At 36.8% G+C, this 27,432-nt stretch overlaps 1 protein-coding gene across 1 annotated transcript in view; it reads right to left on the bottom strand.

Moving 5' to 3' along the window:
* PSMD1 (proteasome 26S subunit, non-ATPase 1) overlaps positions 1–27,432 on the bottom strand; it is a 112,589-nt gene that overhangs the window by 61,747 nt on the left and 23,410 nt on the right. The window contains exons 9-16 of the mRNA XM_037849100.1: positions 24,170–24,298; positions 23,279–23,367; positions 22,725–22,803; positions 22,031–22,204; positions 20,251–20,362; positions 19,523–19,719; positions 18,460–18,555; positions 17,378–17,442 (exon numbers count right to left, since the gene is read on the bottom strand). Coding sequence (XP_037705028.1) covers positions 17,378–17,442; positions 18,460–18,555; positions 19,523–19,719; positions 20,251–20,362; positions 22,031–22,204; positions 22,725–22,803; positions 23,279–23,367; positions 24,170–24,298 — 941 coding nt within the window. The remainder of the gene's footprint in view (positions 1–17,377; positions 17,443–18,459; positions 18,556–19,522; positions 19,720–20,250; positions 20,363–22,030; positions 22,205–22,724; positions 22,804–23,278; positions 23,368–24,169; positions 24,299–27,432) is intronic.

The raw sequence follows: 27,432 nt of genomic DNA, 5'->3' as shown, positions 1-27,432 counted from the left end.
AGTTTTTTGTTAAATGCCTGATATCAATCATCTTTGGAGAGAGGAGAGAGAGAATGAAATTGCTCCTGGGTAGGTACCTGAACCTCATTATATTCCATAAAGATATTAATGAACAGTCACAAGCTGAAAGTATGGAACCTCATTACCGGCACTTCAACTTTAGTGATTTCATAAACTGAAATCAAGCTACCTGTTTAATGTCTGAGGCTGCCATGGTCCTGGCATGTCCAGGACCATACCTATTTGAAGATGCTTGCCTAAAGCTTTTTAAATTCTGGCACAGAAATTTTTTATTCACCCTTTCATTATTTTATTTTGCATTACATGTATACTGGCATTTTAGCTAACATTTCTTTGTGTTAAGCAGGTAATATCGGTGAAGCGAAGGGTACTGGAGAGAAAATGAGCTTTAAAGTCACCCTGATTAGGGAATGAAACTAACCTGTGCCGTTTAACTAGCTAGCTGTTTGAATTCAGGATAGATACTGAACTTCTTAGAGACTCAGTTTCCTCATCTACATTTCTTAGGGTTTTTACGAGGATACAAAGATTACATGAAAGGCAAGCAATGTTAGCCAATTTTACCTATTTGCTTTTGTTACTTTATTTTTATGCTAATCCTACACATGCAAACAAATTTAGGCCTGATGGGTTTTGTAGTGAGGACAGCCCATACCTCAACTTTCGATTTTCAGGCTGAAACACACTTTTCTCAATCTATTCTGTCCCTGTCCAGGCACCTCAATTTAGGAAAAACTACCTCAAGAAATGCACTGCCTTTGAAGAAGCTCAGCATTAGTGAACCTGGCATATATTCTCCCAATGGCAGGATCCTTTGTAACAATGGCATATGATAAGATTTACATTCTTTCTGCCAACAATATAAGTTTTCGATACCACTCAAACAATATTCCAAACTTGGCATTTCACGCATTTGAAGGCATATATAATTGTTTCAGGAAATCTAAATGCTAGAATTAGCAACTACATTGTCAAGCTCTACCCCGAGTCAACCTAGACATCTTCCCAAATACTCTGTACTGCCTCAAAAAAGCACACAAACAAACATACAAAGTTTACCATTAAACTAAATATACAACCAAACTTAAAATGATAAAATCAAATATCTAGTATGGGATGTTTCTGGGTTTTTTTTTTTTTTTCTTTTTTTGAGTAATGAAAATGTTCTAAAATTGACTATAGTGATGAATGCACAACTATGTGATGACAGTGTGAGCCGATTGTATAATTTGGATGGGCTGTATGGTGTATGAACATATCTCAATAAAATTCCATTTAAAAAACCAAAACAAAAAACAACTCATCACTTCAACATGGGCTCAATGTGAAGACGTTAAATTAAAATTTTTTTTTCAAATATCTAGCTTTAATTACTGAATAGCTGAAAGATCTTTCTATAATTAATGAGATCCTTCTAGTACTGCCAGAACATTCTAGAAAATGAAATACAACCCCAATATTAATTAGTAGTGTAAATGTACACTACAGCCCCAAATTTTTCTCAATTTATATGTAACTGATATTTCTATTTTTCAGAATACTTTAGGGAAATCTCTAATTTTAAAGTAAATCTCAGTAGTAAAAATACCTCTATGGTAACAAAAGGACTGTTTATTAGACTCACTTTTGAAGAAAAGAAATAGATGGTAGCTCTTTAGAAGAATTTCTCAAACAGGAAAATACAAGAAGAGTAAATTAAAAGAATTGGGTTGTATATTCTTTCCTTTAATAGTAGCCAGGAAAGGATGAAAGTTCAGTGGCAAACTCATTCTTATCTCAGTAATTAGAATATTTTGAGACCATAAAGTTTGTGGATACCAATGCCTTTTGGCCCATGCCTTTGGCAGGGACTATTTGACAATTAAAGAAATAATAATAAACAGAACCAACTTCCAGGCCTTCAGAGATTTTAAGTCTTACTAGGTCAGCTATTGTCAAAGAGTTTTTTCCCAAAACTCAACTAATAAGACTTTCCTTTTATATATATTACATATGCCTAAGGTTCCAATGTTATCCTCACTTGTTCAAAGTAATTGTTGCAAAGCACAGTTCTGTATTTCCTTATAGGGTTGATCGTTTCTTGAAGTTAGTGCAGCCCATCTTCTACAAGTAAAATAACACAACCCTGTGGCAAGGGAGACTGACTTTTCTCCTAAACTACTGCAAACACCAAGAAGAGTTAAAGAAAATTGGTCTTCATTTGATAAGAAAAAGAAACTCCCTAAATCATAAAAATCTAAACATAGTAAGAACAACCAACTGATATATGTTAAATGTAGATTAGTCATTTAGTATATTTAAAAATTCACTACTGGAAAGCCTACAACTTTTCCTGGTTTGCATTAACCTTATATTTGTTATATGTGCACAAGTGTATATTGTTGGCCCCTGAGGGAGAAAAACACAACAAAAACAAAATAAAAGAGAGAAAATCCTGGTTAGCTTAAGGAAAAAAGGGGGAAAGAACAAATTCATGAAATTAGAAGAGGAAAATTAAAAAAAGAAAGAAAGAAAGAAATAACTGAAGACACAATAAATGAAGAGTCCAAAGAGAGTGCTCTGCAAATATCAAAGGAAATATTTTGAAATTCTAGATGATTTATTTTGTAAGAAAATATTTTTTTAAAATCTCAAGTAGACCAATGACAATGGAAAAAATTGAGAAGAAAATCAAAACAACAGTTCAGATGTTTGATACACAGATGTTCAAACTTCTAAGGAATAATAATTAAAACTGTTCCCAAGCATAGGGAAAGAAGGTAAACTTCCTAATTATTTTAGTGAAGCTAGTCTAACACTGATACAAAACCTGACAAAAGACAGCACAAAACCAGAACACCAGAACCAATCTCATTTATGAAGACTGATGCAAAAAACACAAATAAAATATTAGCAAATGGAATTCAATAGCACATTAACAGGACAGTGTAGCATAACTAAGTAGGGTATATCTACGGAATGCAAGACTGGTTGAATAAACAACAACAACAAAAAACAGGCCAGAGAGGGCAAGATGGTGGCATAGAGAGGAGTGGAATTTAGTTAGTCCCCTGGTACAACTAATGAACAAGGAACAACTAGCAAATAATTTCGAATAACTGCTGGGGGACAACTGTGACTGTTCACAACTGTGACTGTCCACCAACATGGATTGGGAGGAATGCCTGAGATGGTAGCATAAAATCTGTAAGTAAAAACTGCAGAACTGTGACGGAAGCCCCTTCCCCCCACAGCAGGCTTAGCTGCAAAACCTCACTGTGGTAGAAAGCAGTACTCTCCCAGCAAGCTAATATAGCTTAACTGAGCTTCAACTGGGGTTTTAATTAACAAATGTGGACTGCTGAATACAAGCTACAAACCCCCAATAAGCAGACAGAGGCTTTTAGCGACGACTGACCTTAAAGAACCGGAGGACACCTCTGTCTGGGGAGGGGGAGCCCAGAAAATCAGGTGTTAGCTCTGGCCAACAAGTGAAACTGGGGGGCCGTGTGCTGGCTCTGAAAAAGGGCTTTCAGTCCCTTTTTCTCTCTCTCTACCTGAGGGGCTCAGAGGAGACAGCCGAAGCCATTTTCAGTTCGCAGCGCTCTGACACAGATGGGTGGAGATAACAGAGTCAGAGATGACAATTTAAATGCAGATGATAACTCCATAGGGGGTATATCTTCCCTAACAGTTAGGAGGTGAAGCCCAGCCTTCCCTTCAGAACCAGACCCCAGAGCATGGGGGAAAACAGCCAAAACAGAAACTGAAGGAGCCACATCTCCTTACACCAGTTGGGAGCGACAGGTTGACAAGCGCCACTTTCTAGGCAGGTTAGGAAAAGCACAGCGACCGGAGACCTCACAGGAAAGTCTGTCATTTCTCTAAGATACACCCTGAATGTAACCCCATTCTGAGACCTGAACCTGCTCTGGTCTGGGAAAATCTGACTGCGGCAATCAAGGAAACCAGATGCCTAGACAACAGAAAGCTATAATCTATACTAGGAAAAATGAAGATATGGCCCAAAGGAACAAAGTTAACACCTCAATCAAGATACAGATGAAATACTGTTTCACTTTAATGAAACAATCTATTAAAGATTTTCAAAGAAATACGCTAAATCAACAAAAACCAAATCAGCAACTTCAGGGAAGACAATAACAAAAGAGATGAAGGCTATAAAGAAAACACTGGGCGAACATAAGGTAGAAATCAAAGGTTTGAAAAAACAACTAGCAGAATCTATGGAAATGAAAGGCACAACATAAGAGATTAAAAACACAATGGAGACATACAACAGCAGATCTCAAGAGGCAGAAGAAAATATTCTAGAACTGGAGAACAAGAAACCTGAAAGCCTACACACAGAAGAACAGATAGAGAAAAGAATGGAAAAATATGAGCAACATGTCAGGGAATTGAATGACAACATGAAACACATGAATGTACATGTCATGGGTGTTACAGAAGGAGAAGAGAAAGGAAAAGGGGCAGAAGCAATAATAGAGGAAATAATGAATGAACATTTCCCATCTCTTATGAAGGACATAAAATTAAAGATCCAAGAAGCGCAGCATACCCCAAACAGAATAGATCTGTATAGACCTATGCAAAGACACTTAATAATCAGATTATCAAATGTCAAAGACAAAGAAAGAATCCTGAAAGCAGCAAGAAAAAAGTGATCCATCATATACAAAGGAAGCTTCATAAGACTCGGTGCAGATTTCTCAGTAGAAACCATGGAGGCAAGAAGGAAACGGTGTGATATATTTAAGATACTGAAAGAGAAAAACCACCAACCAAGAACCTATATCCTGCAAAACTGTCCTTCAAAAATGAGAAATCAGGAATAAGAGGCTGGGAAGAAGATGGCGGCATAGAGAGGAGTGGAAGCTAGTTAGTCCCCCTGAAACAACTAATAAACAACCAGGAACAACTAGTAAATAATCTGGAATAACTGCAGGGGAACAAACGTGACTGTCCACTCATCATACACCAACCTGAACTGGGAGGAATGCCTGAGATCGCAGCATATAATCTGTAAGTAAAAACTGCGGATCCAAGCTGAGAGTCCCCTCCCCCCACTGGCAGCCAAACTGCAAAGCCTTGCTGTGATAGAGAGCAGCACTCTCCAGGCAAGCGAATAAAGCTCAGCCCAGCTCCAACTGAGGTTTTAATTAACAAATGTAGACTGTTCAATACAAGCTACAAATCTCCAACAAGCAAACAGAGGCTTTTGGTGACAACTGAACTTGGAGAGCTGGAGGACCTCTCTGGGAGGGAGGGGGAGCCCAGAGGACCGATGGGTGAAACTAAGGGTGGCCACGGACTGGCCCTGAAGGGGGGCTTTCTGTCCCTTTTTCCACTCAGTGGAAAAAAGCCTCAGGCATTTTCAATCCCCAGTGCTCTGACCCAGACAAGGGTGAAGACAGCAGAGTCAGAGAGACTATTCAAATGCAAATGATATCTCCCCAGGGGGTGTATCTTTCCTAAGAGGAAAGAGGTGGGGCCCAGCTCTACTACCCACCTTCCATTCAGAACCAGACCCCACAGCCTGGGGGAAAACAGCCATGGACCACACCTCCTTACACCAGTCTGGAGCTACAGGCTGACAGGTACCACCTGCTCGGCAGAAAAGCACAATGATCTGAGGCCTCACAGGGTGTATCAATCTTTTAAGACACCCTCAGGGAAACTGGATACTATTGCCTCCTTTCAAGACCTGATCCCGTTCTGGTCTGGGAAAACCTGATTGGGGTAACCAAGGAAACCAGATGCCTAGACAACAGAAAACTACAACCTACACTAAGAAAAAAGAAGTTATGGCCCAGTCAAAGGAACAAACTGACATTTCAACTGAGATACAGTAATTGAAACAACTAATGCTAAATCAATTCTAAAAGTTTAGGGAAGATATGGCAAAAGAGATGAAGTATATAGCGAAAACACTGGATGTACAAGAGGTAGAAATTGAAACTTCGAAGAAACAACTGGCAGAATCTATGGAAATGAAAGCACAACACAAGAGATAATGGAGACATATAATAGCAGATCTCGAGAGGCAGAAGAAAACACACAGGAACTGGAGAACAAGACACCTGAAAGTCTACACATAAAAGAACAGATAGAGAAAAGAATGGAAAAATATGAGCAATGTCTCTGGGAATTGAATGACAGCATGAAATGCAGGTATGTATACGTCAAGGGTGTCCCAGAAGGAGAAGAGAAGGGAAAAAGGGCAGAAGAATAATAGAGGAAATAATGAAAATTTCCCACCTCTTATGAAAGACTTAAAATTACTTAGCTAAGAAGCGCAGTGTACCACAAACAGAATAGATCAGAATAGACCTATGCCATGACACTTAATAATCAGATTATCAAACGTCAACAATAAAGAGAGAATCCTGAAAGCAGCAAGAGAAAAGCGATCCATCACATACAAAGGAAGCTTGATAAGACTATGTGCGGATTTCTCAATAGAAACCATGGAGGCAAGAAGGAACTGAGGTGATATATTTAAGATACCGAAAGAGAAAAATCACCAACCAAGAATCCTATATCCCGCAAAACTGTCCTTCAAATATGAGGGAGAGCTTAAAATATTCTCTGACAAACAGACAATCACAGAGTTTGTGAACAAGATACCTGCTGTACAGGAAACACTAAAGGGAGCACTGCAGACAGAAAAGAAAAGACAGGAGTGAGAGGTTTGGAACACAATTCTGGGAGATAATAGCACAGCAATGTAAATACACTGAACAAAGATGGCTGTGAGTATGGTTGAAACAGGAAGGTTAGGAGCATGTGGGACACCAGGAGGAAAGATAAAGACTGGGACTGTATAACTCAGCAAAACCTAGGGTGCTCAACGATTGTGATAAAAGGTACAAATATGTTTTTACATGAGGTAGAACAAATGAATGTCAACCTTGCAAGATGTTAAAAACAGGGTAGGATTGGGGGGAAAATACAATCAATGCAAACTAGACTATAATTAACAGAAACAACGTATTATGCTTCCTTTAATACAACAAAGGCAATATACCAAAGCTAAATGCGTATGAGGTGGGCATAGCAGAAGGGTATGGGACTCTTGGCATTGGTGATGTTGTGTGACTCTTTATTCCACTTTAGTTTAATATTATCTTTCCTTTTGTTGTTTCCTAGCTGTCATGTTTTGTTTTGTTTTTCTCTCTTACTGTTTTTCTTTTTCTTTTGTTTCTCTACCTTCTTTGACTTCTTTCTTCTTTGTGGAAGAAATGGAGATGTCCTTATATAGATAGAGGCGATGGTGGTGAATACATAAATATATGACTATACAGCAAACCATGGATTGTTTACTTAGGATGGAATGTATGGTGTGTGAAAACCCGCTCAAAAAAAAAAAAAAGAGTTGATGAAAAAACCTTGACAGCACTATATTAAGTGAAATGAGACAGACACATAAAGACAAATACTGCAGGGTCTCACGGATATGAACTAATTATAATATGCAAACTCATAGACATGAAATACAAGTTACCAGGATACAGAACAAGGCTAAAGAATGGGGAGGAATGCGGAGTGGTTGCTTATTATGAATAGGATGTTCAACTAGGGTGAACTTAAACATTTGGAAATGGACAGAGGTGATGGTAGCACATTGTGAGAATAACTAACAGTGCTGAATGTGGTGGAAAGTGGAAGCTCATAGTCACATATGTCACCAGAAGGAAAGTTGGAGGTTAAAAGATGGGAATGTATATAACACTGAATCTTGTGGTGGACAATGTCTGTGATTAACTGTACAAATTATTAGAAATCTCTCTCAGGAACTAGAACAAATGCATGACACTGTAACTAGAAGTTACTAATAGAGGGGCATATAGGAAAAAATATATACATATTGCAAACTATATACTACAGTTAGTAGTATTTTAACATTCTTTCGTCAACAGTAATAAATGTACTATACCAAAACTATGAATCAGTAATAGAGGGGGCATGGTTAGGAGTATGGGAGGATCTGAGTTTCCTTTTTTTTGTCTTTATTTCTTTTTCTGGAGTAATGAAAATGTTCTAAAAGCTGAAAAAAAAATTAATTGTGATGATGTATGCACAGCCGTATGATGGTACTGTGGGCAACTGATTGTACAGTTTGGATCTTTGGATAATTGTATGGCATGTGAACAATCTCAATTAAAAAAAAATCAGGAATAAGACAAATGCCTATTATATTACTATTTAACAAATATCAGAAAGGAGACAAAAACCATCAGTATTTGAAAAAGTTATCTGTGTTTTATGAGAACTTGAGAGAATTAACTTCAGAACATTTGAAAACATTACCAGTCTTCAGTAAAATGGTGATCACAAAAGTAATATATAAACATTGGTTGCTTTTCTCCATACACCATACATGCATTTAGCTTATGTAATTTCAGATACAGAGCTGGGGGAAAGAAAGAGGGAAATCAAACTTTAATGATGTGGACTGCCATTCCAGGCAATGAAAACATGAAAGGGTTTAAGACAGGAAATAGAAATTTACTTTTTCAGAGTTGAACTAAATTTCTAACTCAATTATAACACAAGTTTGCAATACTGAATGTGCTTCTGTTCTGGTGTTTACAGATACATATTTTTTTGTACAACGCGACCCCTAAATTCTCTTTTTAAACACTGAACTGAAGAAGCAGCCATCTTTTTCAACACTGAAGGAAAAACTGGATGTGCTGAACTGTGAGATACATAGGATACTGGCCTCCAATGGAGCATCTTACTAAGGATTTTCAAGCGTAATTTTAACCAAATTAATTGTCATCTTATGCATGGTTTAGACTACCCGCATGTACACTGAGATCCACTGTATATAAAAAAACACACCTTAAAAGATTCATCAGAAGAAAAATAATCTCTACTAGGTGCCAGGCACTCTGCTAAAGCCTTCGTATGTATTATCCCACTAAACTCTTATATCTATCCTGTAAGGTAGGTCATATTATCCTTGTTTTCTAAATAAGCAAAATGAAATGCAGAGAGAGAATTCACTTGCTAAGTTTACACCAGTGGGAAGTGGGCATTACTGATTTGAATTCAGGTCTGATTCTAAAGCTAGTGTTTCTCATCTTTGACTACAGTGCCTCCCTTACTATTCCATTAGATGTGACAAACAGTTTTCATTTCTTAGGCTCAAACATTTACATACTTAACCCACAGCTTTTGAGTCATCTCTGCAGTTAAAGACCTCTATGCCAACGACTCAAAAGTTTTACCTTGAGAAAAGAGGACAGATTAAAACTCTTAGAACTTTCTCAATTAGATTTAAAGAAAAAGCAAAAAAGCACTGAAAGAACAAAAGAATGTCATCAGGCTTTGAATACCTCTATTTCTCTTTTAAAATATTTTCCCTACAAATTCAATAGGATTTTTAGAGTTTACCATGCCCTCTCTGCTTGATGTAAAAGTATGTTTTACCCAGCATGGTACTCCTTTGTAAAGAAAGCTAATCAGAGGGACAGCAGCTTTTTAAAACAAATGAGTTAAAAGATCTCTAAATGCCCAGATCTGAAGGGCCCGAAGAAAGGCATGGTAGTCCTCCAATATTAATTTTCTACCTCACTAGAGCCATTTGGAGCATTTCAAGGGACCAAATGAGAGGACGAGTGACACTCTAAAGTGGCTAGCGTTCTTCTGGTGGAATACAACACAAAAGCGGCACACAACGAAGATGCCCTGAGTTTTCCTTCATTTAGTTGGATAAATTGGGATTATTTATGGCTGCAGATCTTAGTATCTTTCTAAATTATTTTTAAGTTATTAAACAATTTTGAACAGAAGCTTTCATTTTGTCCCCTATTACTGTTAATTAACATAGAGGGGAAAAAAGAACGACAAAGGGCAAAACAAAAGTCACAGCACCCAGAACCTAATAAACACAAAGACACTGAGGCAGAAAAAGAGAACAGCACACAAATTAAGATATAAAAATTAAGATTAAAATAGAGATATAAAATTGTAAATGGTGATATTGTAAAAATGATTCACACATTAGGGCTAACTGGATGGTTGCTAGAATTCCTTCGAATTCCAAGGATCTACAAAGAAGCAGCATTTTTGTCTGAAAATGTTTTAATCTCTCCCTCATTTTTGAAGGAAAGTTTTGCTGGATATAGAATTCTTGGTTGGCAGTTTTTCTCTTTCAGTATCTTAAATATATCATGCCACTGTCTTCTTGCCTCCATGGTTTCTGCAGAGAAATCTGTACATAGTCTTATCGACCTTCCCTTTTATGTGATGGATTGCTTTTCTCTTGCTGCTTTCAGAATCCTCTCTTTGTCTTTGACATTGGACAATCTGACCAGTAAGTGTCTTGGAGTAGGTCTATTGGGATCTATTCTATTTGGGGTATGTTGTACTTCTTGAATCTCTAATTTTCTGTCTTTTATAAGAGTTGGGAAATTTTCAGTGAATATGTCTTCTATTACTCTTTCTGCCCCTTTTCCCCTCTCTTCTCCTTCTGGGATACCCATAACACGTATATTTGTGCGTTTCATGTTGTCACTCAGCTCCCTAAGACCCTGCTCATATTTTTCCATTTTTTTTCACCATCTGTTCTTTTGTGTGTATGAATTCGAATGACCTGTCTTCCAGTTCACTGATCCTTTCTTCTGCCTGTTCAAATCTACTGCTGTTTCCCTCCATTGTGTTTTTCATCTCCTCCATTGTGGCCTTCATTCCCATGAGTTCTGCCATTTGTTTTTTTAAGTTTATGAATTCTTCTTTATGGTCAGCCAGTGTCATCTTTATATCCTTCAGCTTTTTTGCTATATCTTCCTTCATTTCATCAAATTTATTTAGCATTAGTTGCCTCCACTCCTGTGTCTCAGCTGAGCTATTAGTTTGTTCCTTTGGCTGGTCCATGTTTTCGTGTTTCCTGGTATGGCTTGTTATCTTAAGTTGTCTAGGCATCTGATTTTCTTGATTAGTTTATTTTGGAGCTTGTTTTCTGTCTTTTACCTAGTGGTTTTCTTGTTGGTTGGCTTTGTTCTCTGGCCTCTGTTATTCAGTTCAACTTATTCTAGACCTCTAACTTAGGTTCTATTTAGTTGATCAGAATTTTTCCCCTCTTGTTTTTTCTGTTTCTTGCTCTGCCTCTATGTAACCTTTTTGTGAGTGGGTCTCCTCAGATATGGTCGACCCTAGTCAGATTTTCCCAGTCTAGTGAGGCCCAGGTCTCATTGGGAGGGTATGGAGTTTTCCTGAGAATGAGACCCTCCTATGAGGCCTTTAGAATTGGTGCTTTTCCTCTCCTGTCCAGCAGGTGGCGCTGGCCAGCCTGCAGCTCCCCCACCAGTGTAAGGAGGTATGGAGCCTTTAGTTCTCCTGGTGACTCTGATCCTGTCAGGGGCGTGGCTGACTGAAGCCGGAATCTGAATTCCAGCCCCTGGGGTCTGAATTCCCAGAAGGAGGACTGCCAGTTGAGCTGGACCTCCCTCCACTCTCCCAATCCTCAGAATTCCAGTTGTCTCTCAGGGGCACTATTCCCTTCTCCTCCCTCCTCTTTGGGGCCTCTCCAGGTAGATTCCTTGGTCAGCCTGAGTTGCCAATTAAAGACGGGGATGGAGGCCTTCAGTAGTGAATACGGAATTCAAAGACACTGTGGATACTCTGTCTCCCCCAAGCCCAGCCTAGTCCCTCAACCTGGACTTTCCGATAGAAAATAACCACATATATCACTTTTAGATTTAAAAAGAAAAAAAGTAGAAAAGAAATCAAGAAAAAGAAAAAAGGAAAAAAAAAAAGAGTCTCTTTTAAAAGTCTTTCTCCAGCCTGGAAGTTCTGTCAGTGTCAGAATAGAGCATTTAAAGATATGCTTTGGGCTATTGTCTGATAATTACTCTCCAACCACTTCAGTTCCACCCCTGCTGGGGGATATTGAAATGCAAAAAGGTAAGGGATCAGTGAGAAGCCAGAAGGGACAAAATGTAGGGGAAAAAAATATGGCTTTTTTTGGAGTCTGGGAATGGGTGCCCGCTTTTACGTGCCCCCACTTCTCGGAGCCCAGCCCTTCTTTAGCACTCTAGCTCCCAAAGTTAGTTAATTAATTTATTAATTAATTCTGCAGTTGAGGCTGGGTTGAGCCTCCCTTCTTGCCCTCAGCAGATTGCTGTTTTTTGTTTTTTTTCCCCCCCTTTCAGGGAGCTGGCAGCAAGACAGTCTGTGAGGTCTGGGTGGGGAGGGGCGCCAGACCCCTGGTCCGGGGAACTTACAATGTTCGCTGCGATCTCAGCTTTTCCTCCAATTCCAAACTTGTGTCCAATGTGTGACTGGTTACTGGAGACCCCGAAAACACTGTTTCATATAGTTCTTGGGTAATTGCCAGTTGCTCTAGGGGAGAGACGAAATTCGGCTCCTCACCACTCCGCCATCTTGCCCCGCCTCACAATAGAAGCAGCATTTTTATATTCAAGGAATAATTTCTATGGTCTAAAAAATATTTGCACCAAGAATCTCTTTCTTATCTTGCAAAATCCATCCCTATCTGAAAGCACAGGATTGTATACATTGAGAATTATTTAGTTTCCTATTGTAACAGCCTAAGTCATAACAAAGATGACCAGGGACTTCCAAGCTTGGCTAACTTTGAGAAACATGTAATAACACATCATCAACTTGATACAGCAACTTAAATTCAATAAGTATGTAAAGACCAAAGCTTCTTTTATCTTACTTTGTTCTTCATTTTGTTTTCCAGTGTCAAGTTAAAATAATTCAGGAGAAAGAAACAATGAAAATATTGTAACTCCCAGAATTATCCTGAGAATAACAGATAATTTACAAGAAAGTTTTCATCTCAGTTTTCTAAAGTACAAATAAGTGCTGACTGACAAGTTTTCAGTATTCATGTTAAACAAGTACACTTAAAAAGAAGCTGAAAATTTTAAGAAAAAATAAAGCCTTAAAACATGGTTCAAAAAGGCCAAATGTCTAAAGTCACTTTAAAAGATATATTTAAAGGGAAAGAAATAAAATTAAGCAAAATAAGAAAGTAAATGATGTCACATCAGAAAATATTTAACATTTTTAGGAGACAGGATGGAGATTTTCCAAATAACAAAGTTAACAAGGAGATCTGAGAATAAAGATGTTCTATCAGAGCCACTCTGGAAGACAGTGCTGTGAATAAGTGCGGCGGAGAAAGCACTCATCTAGTTAACAGGAGACCTGTTTTTTTGTTGTTGTTTCCCCCACTCCCACACCCCTGGAGACCTGCTTTAAATCTCAATTCTGTCAGTAGCTCTATAACAATGGGAAATGTTTACCATTCTGGGATATAATTTCCTTATTTAAAAAAAAAAAAAATGAGGGTTATAGTTAATTTCTAAGTCTCTACCACCTTTAAAAATCCTCACTCTAGGGAAATAGCACTAAATTCAAATTTAGGAAACTTGGTTTTAACTCTGGCTACTTGAACAAGTCAATTACATTTAATTTTCTTCATCTATAATGCAAGTTTTAGACAAAATCATCTCTAAAGTCTTTTCCAGTTTCAACTTCTTAGAAGATTCAGAATTTGAAAAAGAAGTTCAGAATGTTCCCTCAGCCTAAAGAGCAGCTCAAGGGAGACATCTGCTGCTGGAACTGGGAATTAAGCACAAGTGTGAGTTATAGCCAAGATTTGAAAGTACAGAAACTATTTTTATTCATTAGAGAGCAAAGCACTGCTAGGTTAAGAAGGGAAGAAAAAAGTTTTTGCAAAGCCCATTAACTTTATATGTGGCAGAATATAGACACCAGGCAACTGATTTATATTGACATGAAACATACAGTCACTGGCAATAGGAAGAATAGCTGAGAGTAAAGAAACAATACAATGGAAGAGACAATCATGAGTAGGAGTCCTTATACACCTCAAAAGTTCCCAAGGGCAGTCTGGGAGAGTTTGCTGTCCATATTAAAATTATTTAGTTACCTGATTAGGACAAGAAACACACTTCTGGATCTCAAGGTCAAAACATTTTTTTCTTGTTTTTCAATTGTGTCTGAACTCTAGAGCAAGAACAGGAAGAGGCCAAGGTCATGGCTTGGCTGGAATGGCATGCTAAAGACATGTAGGAAGCAGAGCTACTCAACTCCTATTTCACTTCCACCTTGTCTCTTGGGGAGAATGATTTTTAAACCAGAAAGAGAAAAATTATGTTGTTTAATATAAAATAGGTGAAGTGATGCTAAGTCTGGCTACCTTAAATGAGTTCAAGTCTCTAAACTAATTCAACAACTTCCCTGGAACAGAACAAACTTGTGGATGTAATTATAGAACCACTGTTGATAAATTTTGGAGGAAAAAGAGAAAATGGGAAAGTCACAAAAAGACTAAGTGGCTAAATATTCTGAAATACAAAAAAGGGGAAAAAGGAGATAGTATTCAAGAAACCAAGAGTGTAAAATCTATTGAAGATTATTTGGAAAAAATGAAGAATTAGTTTAATACATAGGTTTTATCAGATCTTAGAAATACTCCCATGGATTTACTAAGAAATAATCAGAACCAATTAGTCACATTTCGTGTTTTGAAGGTACCAGACTAGTAGATCTGGGTAAATACTATGCCTTTATGATTTAGTGAAGGTTCTATGGTAGCTCTGGTTTATGCTAGACAAATGAGGGTGAGGACAACATGGTGAAGATTAGTATCTGGTTGAACAACCTCATTCAAGAGAACTGGCTGGTACAGGGAGACAACCTATTAGCATGCTGTACGGGTCTGCGCTTTGCTTTGTTTTATTCAACATTTTTACCCCCAATAGGAAGACAATATTTTCCCTATCTGGAATGTTAACTGGAGTATCCTGGAATCAGTTCATAAGTAGATGTTCAATAAATATTTGTTGAATTAAGTTATAACCTATACAACAAAACTTCACTTCTAGGGAACCTGGTATAGAAAATGTCTACCAGAAATAAAAGAACATGAGACACTTAACTCATCTAAAATAACTCCAGAACTTAATTTATAGTGTAATTTCATCACAATTAAATTTTAACAGGCAGTGTCCAAATAAAGCTAAAAGAAGTATATTTAATAGTCCTTCATTTTATATATATATATATATATTTTTTGACAAATGATTCATTTATTAGGAAAAAAGCTAAACAGCGGAAAGGGGAAGAGGCTGAGGGAGTATGTGGGTGTGGCTGTGTGTAAAGCAGGGGCTGATGAAGGAGTCCCTTCTGGCCCTAAACCCTATGAATAAGAGGGAGGCAAGATGCCTCATAGTGACCCTGGCCAGCCTGGCAGACAAGGTGCAAATAAAATGGAAGCACACCGAGGACAGGGATTGTGTCTGTCTCATGCACTGCTGCGTATTTAGCCCAGAATCACAGTGCTCGGCAGTCAGGAAACATGCGTTGAAGAAAGAAAGGGAGAAAAAGGGAGGGAGGAATGGGTAGGAGGGAAGAAGGAAGGAAGGAGGGAAGCCAGGAAGCAGGGAGACTAGAATTTAAAAAAGGGCAGAAACAACAAGGGCGGTGGAAAGGAGAAAGCACCTATCTGATGGGTGGAGCAGTTGGAATCTGAGCACCTGCTGTTGAGTAGGAGCAGATGTCAGGGACTGGACAGAGCAGGAGAAAGCCAGCCCAGCCCTTGGAGGCTGCAGAGGACAAGGAAGGCCTGGACTGCAGGTGAAAGCTCACAATCAACAGGACACGGAGAGGCAGAACCACGCCTCTAGAGCTTGTTACAGAGAGCCTTGCCATGGCAACATGTAAAATCCACCAGAGCATTTGGTCTGAAGAGGGTAAAGGAGATGCAAAAGTCCCCACAGCCCTGGTGTCCATATAGGAACTTAGCACCTTCATAGACCTTCCTCAGAAAGAACTACTGGCTGCCTTCGGTATGGCAGATGCTTCCCCCACTCTCGCAAATGCCATCAGTGTTGACTTGGTCACATTTGAGACATTCTAGAGCTTGCAAGCAGCCCAACAGCAAGGAGAGGGCCAGCAGCTGCAGCAGCTGGTGCTTACCCATCCTCATTCCGGAGAAGCAAAGGGCAAGTCCAGCAGCCATTATATTTTATAATAAAGTAATTTAGACTAGAAAAAACCTGGATATCTGAGGTTGGAGCAAAGCAGACAATAAGGACAACTACTGGAGGAAGTACCACTACTTCCATCACTAACAACACGACAACTAGAACTACTACAACTATGACTGACACACAAATGGTACTTACTAGTGCCAGACACTGTTCTAAGTACTTTAGATACCTTAACTTTGCTTAACCTTCACAACAATCTTCTTATAAGTATTATTATTATCCCCAGTTTATAGAAAACTGAGGCTCAAAGAGGTTAAGTAACTTGCCCGATGCCACATAACTAGTTAGGCTGAGCCAGGATTCAACCCAGGTGGACTGGTTCCAGCATGTGTCCTCTTGATCACAACTATACTATATTGCCAAGGACATCTTATGATACACTTCAACTTCAAGTCTGCAAATCCAAAACAATTTTTTTAAACCAGCAAAATGTTCACTCATTCGTATTTAAACAAGGTCCTTTACCTTTTACTCTCATTAAAGAGCTTCAAGAACTTCATAAAACCTATATAAGAGATAACATTCCATTTGAATTACCAATATACCTGGAAAGAAGATTACTGGAGGTGTTATTTGGATTAAAAAATCTATATGAATAAGCAGAATGTTAACAATAAACAGAAATAATAATCAACTCATTTTACTACTTCTCAAACAGGCTTTCAGAACCCTATGCCATCTGGTTCTTATTTAGATGAACAATACTAATCTTATTATTAAAATAATCTTCACAGTGAACCTAGATATACATATCCTTCAGGTATTTTGCTTCTGTTTAATTAATGGCTATTAAAAAAAAAAAGGCTGATCTACAGATGAATGGATAAACAAAATGTGTTACATATGATGGAGTATTACTCAGCCACAAAAAGATTCTGATGCATGGTACAACATGGATGAACCTTGAAAACAGCATGCTGAAATAAGCGAAATAAGCCAGATGCAAAAAGAGAAATATTATATGACCTTGTTTATATATAACATCTAAAAGAAGCAAATTCTGCAGAGACAGAGAGTAGTTTATAGATTACCAGAGGCCAGGGGTGTGGAGCAGGAAGAGGGAGTCATTGCTTAATGGGTGCAGAGTTTCTGTTTGAGGTTATAAAAAAGCTGGGCCAATGGATATTGGTAATGGTAGCACAATATTGTGAATGTAATTAATAGTATTGGATTGTATGCTTAAAAGTGGTTAAATTGTGAGATGTATATTTGTTATTACAATAAAAAGTTAAAAAAAAAAGAAAGAAAGAATGAAATGGAATGTAAATAGAATGGAAGTTAGAAATTATTACCTGAACAGGATGAACCCAAGTGATTCTACTGCTGCCCTCCTGACATCATCATTAACGTCACTTACCTAGGAGAAAAATTTAATAAAATGATTACATTTAATGCTATGCATTCTATTACTAGATCAAATTGGTATGAGAGCCACATTATTCAAATGTAAATTACACTTCATTAATATATTATTCCTTTATTAGAATGTCTTTTCCCAATTTAGAAAAACTCATCTGAAAGTGTCTTCATTTCAGGGCTTAGAAGCCTTTAAGCTTGGTAAAGTTTAAGATTCAGGGTTACTTCCTAAGGCTTTTTCAGCTGCATTATAACTTTTGTGGATTCTACTGAAAATCTAACCATTCTTCAATGTTGTTTCCAAACAAATATGTTCTGAGTTCAAGCAAAATACAAACTTTTAGAACATACCACGTATTGCACTGATCAAAGATAAATTACTAATAAATACTGTGGGATGTGAACATCTCCAGTAAGAAGCAGCCCTAAACCCTTTCTCCATGGGAAGAAGACCTTGGGTTTACCGTCTATCAGTACTGTGACCCTAGAAACTTACTGAGTCAAGACATGTGGAACATTATTTACTGTTGATAAGCTACAGCTGGATAAGGAGGATATGCGTGCATAAAGCCTGTTGGGAAAACAGGCATTGGCTTTCCTATGCAGTGTCCCTCTTGTAACAGAGCATGTCCCTTAGGGGAACCTGGAAGCTAAATTCATGGCTGGAACAAGAAGTGGTTCCTACTGTATATTAGATATCCCTATTCTGGGGTGGCTACACATACTCACATGGTCTTGTGTCTTAAAACTAAAGGTACCCCTTGGTGTGGAGGTTAAGAAGTTACACCAGAGAGGGCTTTTAGGCCTTTGAGTCATATGATGTGCTGTTACTGTTACCTTTTCCTGTATCTTTCTGAAAAAATAAGTGAACCTGGCACTAGGTTATGGCCTGTGCCCAATGAATGAGAATTTGAACTTAAGACCACTGCTCGTAATCAAGCGACATGGTGCACACTTATTGTCCATCTGGCAAACCTCCCCTTCTACTCATATCCCCAAGAAAGGATGGAGGACTTACAGCAACATGTAGCAGGCGTCGAATAGCTTTGTTGTTACCTGAGCCACAATAAGCCATGGCTACGGTATACATTCCAGATCGTCGAAGAATTGGGTCCTAAGAAAGAGTAATTAATCATTAAGTACAAATTTATCATTTCAAAGAGTCTAACAGGCATAGTGGCACCCATGGAGAGTTTATTTTAGGTAGAAAAGAAGGAGCCAAAGGAGAACTCTTGTAGTTGGTGGGAAAGTTTTCTAAATGAATGGGGAAGTAAGATTCTAATACAGGAAGAAATAATTCTAATTCCCAATATCCTATACAATATTCTTGTCCTGCTTCATACTTTCTAGGCAGTATACACCCAAGTTAATACCACTACCCACTGCCCTGTAACACTAAACTTCATTTACCAAATGAAAAACAAAGAAGCTGGCTTCTAATTCCACATTCTAACTCACCGTTACCTATCATTTAATTCTTGGGCACTGAACTCTGAGTGGAAGAGATATGCAGTCTGATAGTTGAGCAAACTAATTAGTAATTTTAGCTATAAACTTATAGTGGTGGTTCTTTCTTTTTCCAGATTATAGAAGATCATAATACTTACCAATGACTATCTACCATATACAATACCATTGTAAAAACAAAATAAAACAAAGGCAATGAGAAAAAAAACTCACAAAATAAATACATAGATGCAAAAATAAATAAAGTATGTAGATGGATACTGTTTTCAGATTAAGAAACGAAATAAATTTTAGATCTTATCAAATGAGGACTAAATCACTGAAAAAACATTAATTCTAAAAGAAATCAACTTATAAAATCCTGAAGAACTTTTTTAGATCTGCATGTCTGAAAATCACTAATCTGAAGCACTTTGGCTAAATTAAAAAATCTTTAAATTACTTCCATTCATTTCTTCTAATCAGTGTTTTTTTTCCTATATTCTATTAGGCCTGAGAAATCTCATGCCCTTATGGGAACAAAGATCTTTTTCAGTGAAGATAGGTGTCTCTGTAAAGGCTAGAGATAACTGGAAGGTCAGGGAGTACAGGGGAGAGGATAAATGTGATCACACCTTATCACGACAGAGAGATTCAATGAGAGCATCAGCCTCTTCCATCCTCCCATACATCACTAATGCAATGCCAACTGCAAGCCCACGCAGGATCTTTTCATGTTGAGTTTCTTGTGCATAGCCGACCATGTCCTCAATAGCCTGGGCATTTTTAGAGCCCAACATAACCAGACCTAGGGCCAGGCCAGCTGCTTCTCCTAGCAAGTAAAGAGCAAAACATTAAAAAGTAAGAGTCGTGTTATGCGTGTAAAGTCACTGAAACATACCCTACTAGAAGTGGCACCTATAAGCATCAACTATTAAAACAGCCACTAGCTTTTGATAGCACTTTTTCCAAATCACCTGATAAAAAGGCAAATATTTTATGTGAAGAAATTCAAACATTTATAGCTTTTTTCCTTTTAAACCTTCACAGAATACACCATCAAATTCAATTGTAATTTCAAAAGGAGATGTTATGACATTTTATCTGCAATATTACCAAGTAGTCCAGATAGCCCCATGATATAAGGCGACCACTCTCATAAATTCCTATTTACAAATATACCATTTTTAAGTCTATATATCACAAAACATATTTTAAGATAAGTTTGAAAAACAGGGCAAAATGTACCCCTCTTCAAGGAGAGAAATTCATTAGATTTTTAAGAGGCCAAAAAATTCATGAAGAAAACAAATATGGTTTTGTTAATTAATCCAGTTTGCTGTCTTTAGAAAGAAGTGCTTACCTGTCACAGCATCATCCTGATAAAGGTTTGTTTTTAGCAAATCATATACATCCTGGCGTGCAGTCCCCATGGCAGCCAAACCAAGGCCCAGACTGCCACCATGTCGAACGATCTAGAGAAAAAGCATTGACCCCATTGATTTGGGATACTGCACTAAAAACCCAAGCTTTTATTTTAATTTTAAAATATATTTTGACATTAAATATACAAAGATTTGCCCAATGAGAATGATCAAAGGATCTGATATAACTGAAAGGTAACCTCAGCAATTTCAGTTTTAACAGATATGGTGTTTGTGATGTAAAATAACAGTGAGTTAAGAAGTCAATGGGAGAAAAGTGGGGAGAGAGGGAGTATAACTTGCAGTAAGTTTCCATGAAAAGGGGAGGACAAAAATTGGACAACCAGAGGGAGACGTAGGTGTCAAGGAAAATTTTTATTTTAGGATAAGTGAGCCCTCAGTATATTTATGGGCTGAAGAGAAGGAGGCAGTATAAAGAGTGAGGCTGAAGACAGAGGAGAAAAAAGTACATAATGGAACATAGTTGTGAAGAAAGTGAGAGAAAATGGAGTCAGGGGCACAAAAGTTGGTCTTCAATTTGAAGATGGACACTTTAGTGGTCATATTGTCATTTCTGAATGCACAGCATCGATTCCGCTTTTATTGGTGACAGCACCCCAACTTTGCTTGGACATACTCCTGTGCCATTAGCTAAAGTCTTGGTGAGGTGGTCATTTAAAAAGCTCCCACCTTCCCCTAGTCAAAAGGTGAGCCCATGACCCAAGTTGGGCCAATTGAATGCTCCTTTCTCTGGGATTTTAATATTTCTTAAATGGAATGATCCAGGGACCAAAAATGTTTCAAGTTCATTTATTCTGATAGTAGGGTCCAGAAAAGACTATTCTGTTTGTTCTTGTTATCAGATGATCCCTAGAATTACCCTAGTTCTTAACCTTCATGAGAAATGGTTCATTAGCTTTTCCTTCAATTATATAAGTGACTTCTAATAAACTCCCCTTTGTTTACATTATTTAGAGGAGGGTTCTATAGCTGGTAACCAAAAAACCTTATAAGACCATTTTTACCTGAGACCAGAGGAAATGAGTAAAGATGTATACTTAAGATTTGTAGGTAGAGAGCTTACTAGCTGAGACAGAAAATTATATTGCCTTCTGAGTTTTCACTGAACAAGGAGAACAAGACTCACTTAATTGCTCTTCTGATAGCATTCTAAAATAGTTTACTCTAGAATAAAAAAAAAAAGTCTAAAATCCTATTCTCTAAGGCAACTCAAAATAAAAATGGGCCTACTTATTAAGTTTTTCCAAAAGAATAACATTATAAAATGTATTAAAGATTAAAACAAGCAAGAATTCTGATTTTCCAGAGAGCATATACAATAGCTTTGGGCCTTAGTTTTCTATAAAATGACAGGGTTAGACTAAATGATCGTTAAGGTCACTTAAGACTCTCAAGTCTACACGCTAAGACTCTAACATATGGGAATGCAATATATGTTTTACCTATGTTATATGTTTTACAAATTCCTGCTTCTTTGTTTTGCTTGTCACACACAGTTTTTAAAGGACTGAGAAGCACAATTTTAGCTTATAAAGGAGGAAAGGAAATTGACTTTTTTTTTTAACTCTTTCGAGAATGCTGTTTTGAGTATTCCAAAATTCTCTAAAATTTCTATTCACTAAAATAACTAGGCAAATATAATGTTTTTCTGGACTTTTAAGTAATGGACTAAATTTAATTTTCCATTCTAATACTTACATCATTGCTGGCATTCTTAAGCTGGTTAAGCAAATAGTCAATTATATCACCACCATGATTGGCATGAATGAGACCCAAGGCATAGAGACCTCCACCTTCCTGATAGGCTGATCCTGGAGAGGTGTCCTTGGGGAGATAGGTTGCCATTAACTGTAATGCTTCCTTCTCATGACCCTGTGAATTTGAGCCAAAACAATGGCATCAGCAAGACCAAGAGAAAAGAAAAAAGATAAAACATTTTCTATGTTTATTCCATTCGGCTCCAGAATGTTTGCTTCCTGAAAGAGAAAGTGGGAGCTCTCTCCTATGCAACTTTATCACTCTAACAAGAGGAGAGACTTTAAGAGACCCAGTCACATTCTGATTAGAAAACATCACTAAGCTTCAATTTTCCCCTGGTTTTATAACATTCTTCCAAATTCATCTAAAACAATGCAAATAATTTCTTTTAACTTATCATTTAAGAAAAGGCTAAGAGAGTCTTCATAGGAAAAGGATTTCTACCTTTCATTAAAAACAAATACACAAAGACACATACACACACAAATATCTTATTTATTTGTCCCTGTAGGATAGCTGACCCAATTTCACGAAATGTACTTGCCAATGAATTACAGTAAATCTTAATTTTTTTTCTAACCCAGAAAAACTGATTCTGTTCTGATGCCTGTTCACACTGATCCATGTATATTACCTTATGAATTACACCCAAACTGGCTGTAGCAGTAAATTTTGCCCAGTTAGTGGCTCTGGCCAACCACTCCAAGTTATCTCTGTAAGAAAAGAAAACTTAGTAACACAATTGAAACAAACGAATTCCGTAAAGCTTTTAACTCTATGTTCAAAGGCATTAACATTATACCTGGCACCTTTCAAACCATTTTACTTTTATGGATCTCAAGTTACAGCTGATTCTATTTTACTTTCTGAGATGTTCTTAAAGTTTTGAAAATTATTATTTTTACGCATGATATATAATTCCACTATGAAGAAAAGCAAAATTATATTAAACTTTCAGATTTTAATCTTTCCTGAGAAAGCCCTTACTCAAGCCAACTAATAAAGGGAATTAATTTTACCTCAAAACAAGAAAGCACATACAACGGAAAAATATATAAAATAGCAAAAATCTAAATTAAAATTCAGAAGTGTGGGCAGAGGAGGCTCTCCACATCCATGTAATAATGTCAAAACAGTTTCTGATAAAGATGATTTTAATCCAAAGTGGAAACCTCTAAACATATTTACCTAAGAAACTGGTCGCTGGTAGTTCCACAGTGCATAAAAGAATTTGCTATAACAGTTGCTGTGTGGCACACAGAATTCCGTACTGCATCCTACAAAATAAATAGATTTTTATAATTAGCAAAGCATCCACACACATGTATACACACATACAATCAGAGACCAGAAATTTCTTTATAGAAATTACATAGATAGTTTATAAAAACTAGCAAGTTGAATAGAATTTTGTTTACAGTCTTAACTTGAGATTTTAGGGTCTATTCTTTGGTTTCTAAATAGTTTAGCTTACCACCTCTCTTAAGCATCTTTTCCAACGTATCCAAGACGTGGTAATTGAGGGGCAATGCTTTGCCTATTCCAGCAGTCACCAAAGTAATGTTGTTTATTTTTAATGAGATTGTATTTTAAAGACTAGTTTCAAATAACTGGCATAAATGAAAATTAAGTGGTTTTGTGTCTTTTTGCCAAAAATATTATGACAAGTTGCAAGAATATCAAATAATTGTTTACTAATGGAATAGTTGCAATAAACGGAAACAATCTCTGAGTTCACCTTTAGTGGGGAAAAAAGATACATAAACATACCATACTTATATTCTGAGTGGGCTATTCATCCATTTTGTACATAAGGGAAAAAAACGTACTAAGCTTTCCAATGAGGGACAAGCATAAAAACAGAAAATCAATCAATGCTAATTCCCTTTTTTTTTTTTCAAAAAGATTCATGACTTTCACAAAATTTTTAGTTTTATAAAAAACTAACAATGAAGTTATTAACTTAGTTCCCTGACTAGCAATAAAATATAACAAAGCATTCAACAAATGCAAGTACTTTTATTCAACAACAAAAAATAAATATAAGGAAAAAACCTCCATTATAGATAAATTTCCTACCTTTGTATTTTTTAGAATCATAAGGTCTGTGTTATTGTTTCGTATTAAAAACTGCAGGTGTAATTCAATAGCCATTTCACCACTTAAAATTTTAATCATTTTCAAAGTCTGGTCCTTGGGCTCTGGACTCTGCCAAAACAAAGAAAAAAGAATAAAAATTCATAGATTATTGAAATCCACTAAGCTATATTTATTTCAAAAGCCCCAAACCAGTGAAATTCATGCAATCCAAACACATGACTAAAGTACAGGTTACAAAGAAAAGCTATATTTTAACAGTAGGATTTAATAGTAGGATCTAGAAAACATATTATCATTTGTTTTAGAAAAATAATTTACTTGCTCATTTCTTTAATTAGAAAAGAATAAATAATTAATTACTGATGACATGCAGGAAAATGGTTTTATACAGGGCCAACTTAAACTTTAGGTGAAAACTGAAAGCACGTTTAATCAACACACATGAATGATCTCATGAACTACCAATTATCAACACAACTTAGCTAAGGTGATATTCATGAAGCAATTCTCCGTGCAGGTGGAGAACAAGTGAAATTTATCTGCTACACCTGAGCATTAGAAACCAAACATTCTAATGGAGGAAACATTTATACCCAACAGACCAATTCCTAATCTTTACCCCACTCTCCCAATACACCATGAATAATATAAACATCAAAAACAACTAACCCCATTTATGGTCAACTGATTTTCGACAAGGCTGCCAAGTCCACTCAACTGGGACAACACAGTCTCTTCAACAAACAGTGCTGGGAGAACTGGATTTCCACATTCAAAAGAATGAAAGAATAACCCTTATATAAAAATTAACTCAAAATGGATCAAAGACCCAAATATAAAAGACAGGACCATAAAATTCCTAGAAGAAAATATAGGGACGCATTATCAAGATCTTGTGGTAGGCAATGGTTTCTTAGACTTAACATCCAAAGCACAAGCAATGAAAGAAAAAACAGATAATTGGGACCACTTCAAAAGTGAATACTTTTATGCCTCAAAGGACTTCGTCAAAAAGGTGTAAAGGCAGCTTTACTCAATAGGAGAAAATATTTGGAAACCACATCTGATAAGGGTTTAATATCTAGAATATATTTAAAAAGTCCTACAATTCAACAGTAAAAAGACAAACAATCCAATTAAAAAATAGGTAAAAAGACTTGAATAGACATTTTTCCAAAGAGGAAATACAAATGGCTAAAAAACACATGAAAAGATGCTCAATATCACTAGCTATCAGGGAAATGTGAATCAAAACCACAATGAGATCTCATTTCACACCTCCTATAACAGCCACTATTGAGCAAACAAAACTACAAACGTTAGAGAGGATGTGGAGAAATGGAAACACTTATTCACTGTTGATGGGAATGTAAAATGGTAGACCTTCTGTGGAAGATAGTTTGGTGGTTCCTCAGGAAGATAAATATAGAACTGCCATGTGATCCAGCAATCCTGCTACTAAGTATATACTGAGAAGAACTGAAAGCAGGGACATGAACAGTCATGTGCACACCAATGTTCATAGCAGCATTATGCACAACTCCCAAAAGATGAAAACAACCCAAGTGTCCATCAATTGATTAATGGATAAACAAAATGTAGTATATACATATGATGGAATATTATTCAGCAGTAAGAAGGAATGAAGTCCTGATGCATGTGACAACATGGATGAACCTTGAGGATGTTATGTTGAATGAAGTCAGACACAAAAGGACAAATATGGTATGATCTCACTAATATGAACAAATTATGATCAGTAAACTCATACAGTTAAAATCTAGAATATAGGTTACCAGGAGATAGAATAAGAGTAGAGAATGATCCAAGTGCTTTCTTGGATCAAGTTTTAAATTTTTTCTTTTAACAGAAAATCTATTTCAATGTGTGCAGAATTTTTAACAAGGTTGAGTTTAAATGTTTGGAAATGGATACGTGTGATGGGAGCAAGTTATGGTAGTGAAATTAACAGTACTGACTTACAGGTGTGATTGTGGTTCGAAGGGGAAGTTTAAAATCATGTATGTCACTAGAAGGAAAGCTAGAGAATAAAACATGGGACTGTTTAAGACAGTGAATGCTGTGGTGGACAATGACTGTGATTAATTATACAAACACAAAAATCTTCTTTCATGACTGTAACAAACATACATCACTATTACAAGGAGTTAATAAGAGAGCAGAATATGGGGAAAAATACACCTATTGCAAACTATGAGCTATAGTTAATGGTAATATTTTAATATTCTTTCAACAGTAACAAAGGTACCACATCAATACTGAGGGGCAATAACTGTGGGTGGGGGTGGGGGTATACATAGGGGTAAGGGATATTTTCTGGATCTTATTTTTTTTTTGCAATAATGAAAATGTTCTAAAATTGTGGTGATCAACACACAACTATGTGATGACACTGTGAACCACTGACTGCATACTTTGGATGCACTGTATAATATATGAATAAATCTCAATAAAATTGTGTTAAATAAAACCAATTAAAAATCTGTTGTGATCTAGACCCGGCATTGTGGGATGGAGAACATCTTCTTGACCAAAAGGGGGATGTGAAAGAAAATGAAATAAGCTTCAGTGAGAGAGGTTCCAAAAGGAGCGAAGAGGTCACTCTGGTGGGCATTCTTATGCACAATACAGACAACCCTTTTTAGGTTCTAATGAATTGGAATAGCTAGCAGTAAATACCTGAAACTATAAAACTACAACTCAGAACCCACGAATCTTGAAGATGACTGTATAAAAATGTACCTTATGAGGGGTGACAATGAGATTGGGAAAGCCATATGGACCACATTCCCCTTTGTCTAGTTTATGGATGGATGAGTAGAAAAATGGGGGGGGGGGGGAGGCACCCAGTGTTCTTTTTTACTTTAATTGTTCTTTTTCACTTTAATTATTATTCTTATTATTTTTGTGTGTGTGATAATGAAAGTGTCAAGGGTTAATTTTGGTGATGAATGCACAGCTGTGTAGTGGTACTGTGAACAACTGAATGTACGCTTTGTTTTGTATGGCTGCATGGTATGTGAGTGTATCTCAATAAAAATGAATTTTAAAAAATCTGTTGTGAGTAATAAAGACAAAAAATATATAAATAATAGGGGGGATAAGGGGTACGGGATGTCTTTGGTGTTCTTTATTTTTACTTTTTTCTTTATTTTGGAATAATGAAAATGTTCTAAAATTGTGGTGATGAATGTACAACTATATGATGATACTATGAGCCA

Source organism: Choloepus didactylus, chromosome 9 (assembly GCF_015220235.1).
Source record: "Choloepus didactylus isolate mChoDid1 chromosome 9, mChoDid1.pri, whole genome shotgun sequence".
NCBI lineage: Eukaryota > Metazoa > Chordata > Mammalia > Pilosa > Megalonychidae > Choloepus > Choloepus didactylus.
The sequence above is the reverse complement of the archived record's forward strand: the minus strand, read 5'-3'. Positions and strand labels throughout refer to the sequence as shown.